The following is a 13,138-nucleotide window of genomic DNA, read 5'->3' as shown; positions in this document are numbered from 1 at the left end:
AGTCTGCACTGTGTGCACAGGGCCTTAAATCTTATGGTCATGTTATTGGACATTCCTAATGTACTTTTCTCCAATATGTTGAATTCTTTCCTTAAAATCTTTATGCATGTTGTATACTGATCAATATGTGGATAGTTTATATGTTTGATCTGCTTTTATAGCACATGTTTTTAAGTCTCTCACATATGTTTATAATTACCCTGATGGGAGTGGGATGTATATAAGGTTCCATGTTTGGAAAGCAGATTAGATTCTGGACCGTGAAGAAGGCGGGTTCTACCGCTGAAACGCTTAGTCCTATCTGCACGACTTTCCTGCGTTATTGCTGTTTTGAACTGCTTGGACCATTGCATTTTAATGGATTTATGAATAAAAAGAAAAAAAATTTTTTAACAGCATCCTGGATTGCTCACGTTATTGATGGACATTGCTTTGTCGTTGTTCACATTTGTATGGATGGACTCCTACACCCAGATCCGGGCACAACGGAGTTAACCAGGTCAGCTGAGGTTCCAGGTGGTTCACAGGAGTGAGCTGGTCTACATTGTTGGATGGATAGATATATATATATATATATATATATATATATATATATATACACACACACACACACACACACACAGCTCAAAAAAAATAAAGGGAACACTTAAACAACAGAACATAACTCCAAGTAAATAAAACTGTGAAATCAAACTGTCCACTTAGGACGCAACACTGATTGACAATCAATTTCACATGCTGTTGTGCCAATGGAGCAGACAACAGATGGAAATTGGCAGTTAAAAAGACACCCTCAAAGGAGTGGTTCTGCAGGTGGGGACCACAGACCACATCTCAGTACCAATGCTTTCTGGCTGATGTTTTGGTCACTTTTGAATGTTAGTTGTTCTTTCACACTCGTGGTAGCATGAGACGGACTCTACAACCCACACAAGTGGCTCAGGTAGTGCAGCTCATCCAGGATGGCACATCAATGCGAGCTGTGGCAAGAAGGTTTGCTATGTCTGTCAGCGTAGTGTCCAGAGACTGGAGACGCAACCAGGAGACAGGCTAATACACCAAGAGATGTGGAGGGGGCCATAGGAGGGCAATAACCCAGCAGCAGGACCGCTACCTCCACCTTTGTGCAAGGAGGAACAGGAGGAGCACTGCCAGAGCCCTGCAAAGTGACCTCCAGCAGGCCACAAATGTGCATGTGTCTGCACAAACTGTTAGAAACCGACTCCATGAGGTTGGTCTGAGGGTCCGTCCGACGTCCACAGATGGGGGTTGTGCTCACAACCCAACACCATGCAGGACGCTTGGCATTTGCCACAGAACACCAGGATTGGCAAATTCGCCACTGGCGCCCTGTGCTCTTCACAGATGAAAGCAGGTTCTCACTGAGCACATGTGACAGACGTGACAGAGTCACAGACGCCGTGGAGAGCGATCTGCTGCCTGCAACATCCTTCAGCATGACTGGTTTGGCAGTGGGTCAGTAATGGTGTGGGGTGATATTTTTTTGGAGGGCTGCACGGTTTCCCTGACTGACCTGAAGTGAACAAGATAGCGTGGGAAAGTTTCTGCACTTTTTGCCACGCTGTCGGGTCACCTCAGGTCAGCCGGGATTCCGCGCAGCCTCAGTGATGTCAGCGGTAGTTGGTGAGGCTGCGCGGAGTTCCCCGCTGACCTGAGGTGAACTGGCAACGTGGGAAAAAGTTCAGAAACTTTCCCACGCTAATCAGTTCATCTCCGGTCAGCAGGGGCGCCCTCGCAGACATGATTTAATTCATTCTGCAGTGGTTTACAGTGGGGCCGGTAGCATTAGCACTGATCATCGTTGTAAACAAGTTAACCCCTTGTGATGGATTGCAGCGGGGGACCTGACTTAACGGCGGAGATGTATATTATTGTTTTTTATTTTTTACAGAACAATGGCTTTTTTTTGGATTAGCAGAATAATAAATTTGGTCAAAAACTTTGTGCATTTATTTCATTAAAAGAATTTTTAATTAATGTCTTTTTTAACCCTTTACTATTCTAGGGTTAATAATGGAGAGGTGTATTATTGACACCTCTCCATTATTAAGCCGGCTTAATGTCACCTTTCAATAGCAAGGTGACATTAACCTATTATTAACGCATGAGCCACAACTAAAGGCCATGGGAATAGAGAGGCTAAGTGCCAGAAAAAGCACATCTTATAGATGTGCCTTTTCTGGGGTGGCTGGGGGCAGATTATTTTTTATAGCCGTGGGGGGGGGGGGCGCAAAAACAATGGTCCGTCTCTAGGCTATTAATATCTGCCCTCACTCACTGGCTTTCCCATCTCTGGCTGAGAAAATTGTGCGGGAGCCCACACAATTTTTTTCCGCGATTATAGCCTTAAATTTAACCCCTATAGTTCCAAATTTTTCCTAACACAAACTACTAAATTGATTAAACACTGACATATATAAATTGTTTTGATATGACACAGTTTACTATGTTTTATTATACGATATGGTTTACTATATGTAAATCATGTCTCATATGTCGGGTTTGGGAATGATTTTACTGAAGCTGGCAATTGATTTAGCGGCTGTTATGCTATGTAGAACTCTACTAATAAATATATATATATATATATATTCTCTTTCCCTTCTAACATGCCAGTGTGATTTCACTGTACAGCGCACTGAATTGCTGGCTTTTAAAAACGGATCTGTCAAGAAACAGATGGAAAAAATGATGCGACGGATCCGTTTTTTCGATGGATCCGCTAGCCAACGGATTGTGACTGATGGCAAAAAACTGAAGTGTGAAAGTAGCCTAAGGCTAGGTTCACAGAGTTATGACAGTCTGTTTAACAAAGTGGCATTAACCCGATGTAACGCATCAGTTAACGCTGCCATAGACTGCCATAACGTAGCGCATCGCTAACGCATGTCATAATCGGCATGCGTTAGCGATGTGCCGTTATGCCGTGATGGACCCTCGGACGCAGTCTGCAGTGTTCGAGGGTCCGTCACTGCTAGCCCAGATGGAGCACCGGCGCTAGCGCGATCACATACCGCGATTAAAAAAAAAAAAAAAAAAAAGGAGCAGCGTTAGCGCTGTCCGTTTAACGCATGTGTTGAACGGACTGCTCTAACGCAATGTGAGCCAGGCCTAAGGCAGTCGCTTCAAAGTACACCTTCTCTGACATGCAGCAGCTTGCCAAAGTACAACACACTTGGCTACAACAACAGATTCATTCTCTGACACCTGAAGCCCGTGGTACGGATATAGCATGAATCAACTGACCTAATCCCTTTTATGCTACATGGAAAATGTTGTCTGGACAGCGAGTTCCTAAGCAGCACTATCGATACTGCTTGTTAGTAATTATAAGGTAGAATTAAAAGCACCACCAAGTCTAAAGATGCATTTTTAAGAAGCTGTGGGTTTTTTTGTGCAAGGAATAATAATTTTTTGTATACCTGGTTGAAAATTCCTCACAGGTTGCACTTTCTTTATTTCTTCAACTTAAAAAGAACAAAAAAAAAACCAAAAAGTTAGTCACCAACACATACTGAGATAACAAAAGAAAGCAAGCACTTTTCTTACACTTAGTGTATATTAGATACTACCGAATGCTACAAGTTAAACCAAAAAGCAGTTGTGTGGCACTTAAACACTCAGGGCATCTATAGAATAGTCAATGCTAGATGGTTTTGGGCTCCTATCGCCTGCTGAGCAGAATAAAAGGGCTGCAGGGCTCATGGCACTAAGCTGCCGTACAAGGCACAGCCATCAGCATGGACAAGACACTGGGTCTATATAAACAATGAATGGGAAGCTGATCTCAATTCTGATGGTCTGTAGGGTTGCAGAGATCAACAATCCCCACTTATCAGACCAACTGAAATCCTACAAAACACCTTTAGGCTATGAGCTTTTGCAAAAGTGACACATAAAAAGAACATATTACATAGTAACGTCAAAATGACATGCGCTCCATTTTGGGTCACGTCTTTTAAAGGGAAGTCAGAAGGTTTCTGCAACCTCATCTGAATCCAATGATGTATCACTTAGATTACTATGTGCAGCGGTTCTCACACAATCAGAGCTTCTAGATTTCGCATGAAGCCCTGCCCCTCCAGGCTCACTATATTTAGAACCCATTTCAAAACATCAAAGTGATGAGAAAATGGGGCATAGTTAAACTTTTGGAGTGAAGTACAACATAAGTGCATTTCTACACAAAAAGTCACAAAAAACGTGAATATTCTATGTAGGCAATAGCGGTCTTAAAACCGTAAGGAACAAATACATTTATGTTTCAGCCTTCATTTTTTTTTTAATCAATAAGTCACAATTTTCACAAGATTCATCATTAACATTTTACACATTGGTCTCCTGCCCTTTACCAACATTGGGAAGAGTACTAAACATGCTGGTGCGATTTGTGCCACATTTATAATTAAGGTAGGACATTTGATAAATATGGAGTTTTGAAGCAAATTATGTTTTTTATTAACGTGTGTCACTTTTTTAAAAGCCTCGAACAATCTGTTATGGGCAACTATTCCAGTTTTTCTCTTAGGATAGTTATATATTGTATACGGCAATTAAAAAAAAAAAGTCCTTATGCTGGCTTTCTGGAGATAGGAAAACACTTCAAAGTTTATAGAATTGGCATGATTTTAGATAACACAGATGGTCCTGCCAAATTGGTAACAAAGCTACTCGCTTTGGATCCTTGGTTCTGCTCCTTCATTCACAGCTATAATAGCCAAGGTGCTCAACACGGCAGCAAAATCAGGTAAAAATAAGACCCATATCCCACCTGCATCCCATCTACCTCTAAAAGTTGCCGAACGAGACAAAGAAATGTAACAACCTCTGTATAAGGCTGCGTTCACATGTTGCAGCTGCGTTGTGGGTTTCCCCCCCCCCTGTAAAACGACAACGTTTTTACAGATAATGTTTATTGAATAAAAAAAAATTTTAAAAAAAAAAAAAATCGCTGATTGGATTATAAAGGCAATTATAACCATACATTAAAGCACAAAAACAAAACTTACCCAGCATTACTTCAAGATTTGAGGATAGGAAAAAATCCACCAGCGTTCAAAGAAAACAGGACGATACTATGAGACACTGTGGAATGACTTTAGAACCAATGGGCCACATTGCTACTCAAGCAGTGTGGTTCTTTCAACTGGTTTTCCTTGAACAAGGACACCACTGTCCTTTCTGTGCAAGGAACTACAACACCGCCTCAATCACTTTGAGCACTGTTGCAGTTGCCTGCACAACTTATAGCAAGAAGCACCACTATGAGAAATGCAGAAAACATCTCTGTCCCTGGAGTTTCCGAATAAGGATTCCAGATGCTGGAGCCCCAACCAAATGTTGGAACAAGATCGTAACATCTTTCTTTTAACTTACAAATTTTGCAGTTAGTCACCGGGTTGACCTTTCCGCGCACTCTTCATTTGATACCTCCATGACTGAGTTGCAGCGGGATGCTGCGATAAACAGCCCGTTGATTTCAGTGGGGACCAAGTAATTCTTTACTTCCCCTCAGGTGGCAATGCAGAGGCATTGAACACCAGCTGGTGGTGGATTCTTCAGTTTATAGCTGATTGCTTGGTGTTCAATGGGAGAATGTGTCATCAGCTTATTTTCAGGACTTCCTTCTATTAAAAAAAAATGTTTGACCAAACCTGCAAACCCCATTAAAGAGAAATGCAAGAATATCCCATGATTTGAGTCTCCCCTGCCTCAGGATTCAGAGGTCCTCAGTGCCGATTTTACCACTTTGTATGGTGGAATCTTTGTTGTAAAGTCCGGTACATTAGTACTCCTCGTAGTACTAGTGCACTTTCCTGGTGAGCTTGTGCTTATACAAAGCAGCCAGGAGCTGTAATATAATTCACGTTGAGAAAGAGCAGCTGCCTGTGCCCATGATGGAGTCCAATGAAAAAATTGGTCTGCACTCAATGTGAAGAGGTGCTGGGGAAGTAGGCTGTTAACCTAAAAGTCCAGGAAGAGGTATCCACTGCATTCGAGAAGGCTGGTTGCAGAACTTTTATTCAATAGTGTACACACAAGGATATGGTGAATTTGAGCTTAAGAGATGGAAAAGGGTAAAAAATAAGACATTGCAACCAGTCTCGGGTCACTAAATCCGATAGGTAGGATAGCAGAGAATGCATTAATCTCACTGTTGTGGGAGTCTGGATCCAACATGTGTAGCTGGAGGTATTGCAGGCGCTTTCCGCGCTATTGCAGAGGTCTATTTATTCTTTTTCCCACTTGTCCATCTCAAATTCACCATATCAATGCGTGTGTACAGTACCAAATAAAACTTTTGCAACATTGAATAAAACTTTTGCAACATATCTTCTTGAGAGTGCATTGGATATCTTTTCCTGTGCAAATGATGGGGCAGGAGCTGGATACCTTTATTACTAAAGGAGCTGTTAAATATTTATTTTTCACAACAGGGTGTTAGGGAAATGATTTATTGACTAATAAGTATTACATGTTTAGCCCAGATTTCCTACCTTGTGAAACCTGTTAGTGCAGTGTTCAATCAAGAACAAACTACCTCTCGTTGTCACAAAGGAGGATATCTGTGCTGAACCAGCAAAACAATATCAAATCAGGATCAAGACAATCCCACCAGGACGCGAAACGCGCACCTGGGCTGTGCTGGCGGGCTTGTGTTAATCCTCCCCTAACATGGGTAAGCAATACTATACATTACCCATTTTCCCTGCTCCACTCTACATCTATGGCTATTGTACCATTCAGTACATATGATATTTTGTGCTTAACTATACTGTTATATAGCACATTGTGTGTTGCTTCATTTGCTGGATATACCCTTTGCCCTCCACCATTTTTCCCCCTTATTTTGACATATCTGTATACTGATGGTATTTATGTTTTATGTATTGCTTTCATTATTTTTTTTTTTTAAATTACTGGTGGTTTGTGGCTACTCCATTTTTGTTTGATCACCATTATAATGAATGTAGCAGTTCACATGTCAATGCTTCTCATCTGTGTGTCTACATAAAGAAACCAGACATGTTTGTGTTTTCATCCAAGTCACTGATCAAAATCAATCAAGTCTATGCCATACAGTTGGCAGTAGTCATGAGATTATTATGACAGAGACTGATATCACGATCATGGGTCATTAATCTCTTAAGTGCCCCTTTAATTCAATTGTTAGAGACACCCAGGTAGACACTGAGTTATCTAGTTGTTGATACAACCATATGATGCCAGAAAGTCTTGCTCATAGATGCTACTCTAATCGATAAGGATTTTGTACAATACACTTTGGCCACATTTAAATCTCTTCTTGCTCCATGCCAGCCAGATGAGGAAGAATGTAAAATAAAGACACAATCTATGTAGTAGTCAAAAGGAGAACTAAATATGAAAATCTTTTGGAATTAAATTACAATGTTTAACCTTATCGCAAAGAGATTATTTCACTGAATTATGGTGAATGGGATGGGATGTGAACCATGACTAATAACACAAGGATCCCTACCCCCATCATCTCTTCATGTACAGTGGGTACAGAAAGTATTCAAACCCCTTTAAATTTTTCACTCTTTCATTGCAGCCATTTGGTAAATTCAAAAAAGTTCATTTTTTTCTCATTAATGTACACTCTGCACACAATCTTGTCTGAAAAAAAAAAAAACAAAAACAAATGTAGACATTTTTGAAAATTTATTAAAAGACTGAAATAAAATATCTCATGGTCATAAGTATTCAGAACCTTTGCTCAGACAGTCATATTTAAGTCACATGCTGTCCATTTCCTTGTGATCCTCCTTGAGATGGTTCTACTCCTTCATTGGAGTCCAGCTGTGTTTAATTAAACTGATATGACTTGATTTGGAAAGGCACACACGTGTCTATATAAGACCTCACAGTGCATGTCAGACCAAATAAGAATCATGAGGTCAAAAGGAACTAGCCAAGGAGCTCAGAGACAGAAATGTGGCAAGGCACACATCTAGCCAAGGTTACAAAAGAATTTCTGCTGTACTCAAGGTTCCTAATAACACAGTGGCCTCCATAATCCTTAAATGGAAGACGTGTGGGACCACCAGAAGTATTCCTAGACCTGGCCGTACAGTCAAACTGAACAATCATGGGAGAAGAGCCTTGGTGAGAGAGGTAAAGAATAACCCCAAGATCACTGTGGCTGAGCTCCACAGATGCAGTAGGGAGATGGGAGAAAGTTCCACAAAGTCAACCATCACTGCAGCCCTCCACCAGTCTGGCCTTTATGGCAGAGTGGCCGGACGGAAACCTCTTCTCAGTGCCAGACATCTGAAAGCCCGCATAGAGTTTGCTATTAAAAAAAAAAAAAAAATATGAACTCCCAGACTATGAGAAATAAGATTCTCTGGTCAGATGAGACGGAGATAGAACTTTTTGGTGATAATTCTAAGCGGTATGTGTGGAGAAACCCAGGCACTGCTCATCACCTGTCCAACACAATCACAACAGTGAAACATGGTGCCGCCTCAGAATGGACCATTCAGCCACCTCACCACCGCCTGAGCTGCCACCTCATCACCACCAGAGCTGCTGCACCCCCGACCTTCTGTCTCTTCCCCACTATCCTGTAGAATGTAAGTCCGCAAGGACAGGGTCTCCTCTCCTCTGTACCAGTCTGCCATTGTAAATTTGTTTCCTGCTAACGATATCTATAACTTTGTATGTAACTCCTCATGTACAGCACCATGGAATTAATGGCGCTATATAAACAACAACATCATGGTGGTGGCAGCATCATGCTATGGGGGTGTTTTTCAGCAGCAGGGACAGGACGACTGGTTGCCATTGAAGGAAACATGAATGCGACCAAGTAAAGAGATATCCTGGATGAAAACCTCTTCCAGAGTGCTCTGGACCTCAGACTTGGCCGAAGGGTCGCCTTCCAACAAGACAATGACCCTAAGCACACAGCTAAAATAACAAAGGAGTGGCTTCAAAACAACTCTGACTATTCTTGACTCGCCCAGTCAGAGCCCTGAGCTAAACCCAATTGAGCATCTCTGGAGAGACCTGAAAATGGCTGTCCACCAAGGTTCACCATTCAACCTGATGAAACTGGAGGGGATCTGCAAAGAAGAATGGCAGAGGATCCCTAAATCCAGGTGTGAAAAACTTGTTGCATCAGTCCCAAGAATTTTCAAAAATTTCAGCATTTCTGTTTTTTTTCAGTCAAGATAGGGTGCAGAGTGTACATTAGCGAGAAAAAAAATGAACTTTTCTGAATTTATAAAATGGTTGCAATGAAACGGTGAAAAATTTAAAGGTGTCTGAATACTTTCCGTACCCACTATAGTTTCGTTAAAATACTAAGATTAAGCATAACAGAATCCTTCTCTTATTAGTCATCAACAATAAATAAGGATCGTTAGCAAAATTCTCAACATTTACTGAGTCTGCAGAAAAAGATCAACTTTAGGTTACTGTAATGTAAGGGGGTTGGGACTTCTCTAGTACAGGGGGTCTTAAGCTAAAATGGGGGTCTAAGGCCGCATCGAGAAACTCTCGATAGGGCGTGAGACGCATTGCTAAATTTAGGCTGGGGCTTGCTACATGGCACAACAGAGGTTTGCGGGCCAAAGTTCGCTCTGTATAGCGGCTACATCATGCTGTCATACAAGTTAACAGTACAAGCAACGTCCTAATTTAAGAAACATCATGATCTGAAGTTCAATGCCTTTCGAATACATCAAGTGAAGCTTATCTGTGCAATGGGAAAAGCTGTGAAACCTGCACTCTTGTAGAGACCAAAGACAGGATACAGATCCCTAACACGCAGCAGGACTAGAATATTCCGAGGACATTCACATGTTACTCTTCCAATGTGGTGTGCTTATAACGAACCTGTCAGCAGGATTTAGCTAAGTAAACTACAGGCATTGTCATGCTGGCGATGTTAACACTGATTAAAATGATACCTGGGGTGAAGAAATCCTTCTTGTGGTTCTTGTGTAATCAGTGGTAGAAGTTTTCAGTTAATGAGATGCTCGTGCTGCAGGGAGGGACTGTAGGCAGAGGCTTATCTTGATGTTTTAGGCCAGGGAAAGACCATGCCCACAGGTCCCTCCCGAAGAACAAAGACACTGTCTCGCTCTCTCTATGACGAGTAACAGGTTTGTGCTTCGGGGCGGGCCTGTGGGGCAGCCCTCTTGGTTTCTCTGGCCTACAAGATCAAGTTAAGACTTTGCCTACAGTCCCGCACCAGGGCACGAACATCTCATTAACTAAATTTGTCTAACATTGATTACACAAGAAAAACCAGGTGAATTTCTTCACCCCAGGTATCATTTTAATCAGTGTAACAGCGCCAACATGACAATGCCTGTAGTTTGACAGGTTTTCTTTAATTCTGTGCACTATATGTCCTATTTTGGCTTATTTAGAGTCTTTGATACCCTCCACACAGGACTAAATCTGTCACGAGGATTTATGGCTCCCTACAATATCTGAAGAATCTGCTCCAGAGACTGGAGGGCACTAGGTCTCTGATATTGGAACAATAAAACATTCACATCACTAATCTAATTAGGGATTCACTCTATAAGCTCTGTTTATTTAAATGTCCATTTATTATGCCATGCCTCTGCTCTTTTTGTGTACGTATTTGTGGTTTTTCAGATACTACGATATACCGTGCCTGACGACAAGACCCAAGAAGTCTGTAAAGCTTGCTTTGTAATATTTTTTATTTTTGTTAGCCATTAAAAGGTATAACTACAAAATTGTCATCTTGTTTTTTTCCACTGAGCGCAATCTTTCAACTAGCTAACACTGTACCAATACCTTATTTTCTTTCAACAAGTAAGCAGTGTCGCATTCCGATGCCTAGTGTACTGGGACTACATAGTGTCCTTACACGCAGTTTGATGGCTATTACAGCCCCCTTACATTCAGTATGATGGCTACCACAGCCCCCTACACTGTTTGATTGCCTCACTGTCCCCCTTAATTATGGCGCCAATCCCCTGTATACAGCAGCATCATGGCCCCCAGATTCCCCTACGCACAGTACAATAGCCCCACAGTCCTTTATTAACAATATAATGCCCCTAGAGCTCCCTACATACAGTATGCTCCCACAGGTTCCTACATATATTATGATGGCCCCAGAGATACCCCCTTAAATACAGTATGATGGCCCATAAGCTCTCCAACATAAACAATGATGGCCCATCAGCCCCCTTTACACACAGAATGATGGCTCCACAGCTGCTGTCTACAGTGTGATGGCCTTACTGCCCCCCTCCTCCCCCCACATATAGCGTGATGAACTTACTGCCCCCTACATACAGGATCACGGCCCCACAGCTGAACTACATACATAATGATGTCCCCACAGTTCCTTATATTAAATATCATGGCCCCCACAGTACCCTACATACAGCAGTATCACTGCCACAAAGTCCCTTATAAGCATTATGGCCCCAAAGATCACTTATACACAGTATAATGTCCCCATATCTCCCTATATACAGCATGATGGCCCCCACATGTTCCTTACATAGTTTATGATTGCCCATAAGCTCTTCTACATAAAAGAATGATGGCCCCACAGCTCCGTTTACATACATTCTGATGGCCACCAAAGACCAGTTACATAGAGAATGAGGCCCAACACTGAGTCCTTACATACAAAATAATGACCCCACACATGCACAATGATGGACCCATAGCTGTCCTACAAACAGCATAATGGCCTCACTGCCCCCGACATACAGAATCACAGCTCCACAGCTTCTCTACAAACATTATGCCTTCATTGTCCCTTATATAAAGCAATATCATGGCCTCCACAGTCCCCTATAAACAGCACTATCATGACCACAAAGTCCCTTATATGCAGCAGTATCATGGCCCTAGAGATCTCATATGCATAGTATAAAGTACCCACAGTCCCCTATATACACAGTATACTGTCCCCATAGCACCCTATATAATGTTCCCACAAACCCAATATACAATATAATGTCCCCACAACAGACTATATATAGTGCAATGCCCCACGGCTACCTAAATATAGTATGATGAACCAAGAGATCCCCAATTCACAATATAATGTTACCACAGTCCCCTATATATAGAATGTCCCTATTGAATCCTAAATATAGTATGATGGCCTAAGAGATCCCCTATCCACTGTATAATGTCCCCACTGCACCCTACATAGGGTATATCCCCATAGGTCCCTATAAATAGCATGACAACCCCAGAGATCCCCCATACACAATATTATGCCCCCACAGCTCCCAATATACAGTATGATCCTCAAAGTTTTCTGCCCCACAGTGCCCTATATACAGAATGATGGTCGAACCATTCTATATAGAGAATGATGGCCTCCACAGCCCTTCTTTACACAGAGTAATGTCCACATAGCTTCTACATAGTACAATTTCACTGAGGTTACCTACACAGCTTCCAATATACAGAATAATGCCACCCACACAACCCTATACACAGTATGATGTCCCCATAGATCCCCTGTGCACATCATGTCCCCACAGCTGTTTATACAGAATGACGGCCCCCACAAGTGCCCCATTTACATTATGATGTCCCCATAGTTCTCCTATATACAGTATGAAGGCTCCAAAACGCGAGTATTTACAGTATAACTCCAGTGCAGGTCCAGCGGATACATGTCCCTCTGTCACCCTGCCTAGTCCGACACTGGCTGAGGGCTACAAAAAAAATTGCTTTGGGGCCACATGTGGCCCCACATGTTTGAGACCCTTGTTCGAGTAGGATTTAGCATTTAATAGTACTACTAATATCTGGCATTCAATAAGAATGCTCCTAAAAGTAGAAATAAGAGAAATGCTATACAATGACAAAATAACCCCAGAAGAAGATGCAGAAATGCCTTTCTGAAAAAATTATAGGAGTAATGTATAATCTACCAAGAATAAAGCATTGGATTGCATAAACCCAATATTATTTAAAGGTTACTTCTATAAAAATAATTTATTCTGATTACCAAACCTGTAATCTTAAACACTGAATGGCACATATAGTACCCAGAAAAGTACTATTGTGAAGGAATGGTGGACAGCATTGCACAGAAGCACACCGTCTCTCTGGCAAATGCATAGAC

General features: G+C 41.8%; 1 protein-coding gene across 13 annotated transcripts in view; it reads right to left on the bottom strand.

Annotated features, from left to right (window-relative positions):
* The window catches only part of LOC141099769 (uncharacterized), a 190,114-nt gene that overhangs the window by 147,072 nt on the left and 29,904 nt on the right, over nt 1–13,138 (bottom strand). For all 13 annotated transcript variants that reach the window (XM_073587808.1, XM_073587811.1, XM_073587812.1 and 10 more), the window contains exon 7: nt 3,444–3,488. In XM_073587808.1, coding sequence (XP_073443909.1) covers nt 3,444–3,488 — 45 coding nt within the window. The remainder of the gene's footprint in view (nt 1–3,443; nt 3,489–13,138) is intronic.

This window comes from Dendrobates tinctorius, unplaced genomic scaffold, assembly GCF_039654945.1.
Source record: "Dendrobates tinctorius isolate UK_male_01 unplaced genomic scaffold, ASM3965494v1 ptg000102l, whole genome shotgun sequence".
NCBI classification, from domain to species: domain Eukaryota; kingdom Metazoa; phylum Chordata; class Amphibia; order Anura; family Dendrobatidae; genus Dendrobates; species Dendrobates tinctorius.
Note: the sequence above shows the minus strand (reverse complement) of the source record. Positions and strands in the feature narration are given on the sequence as shown.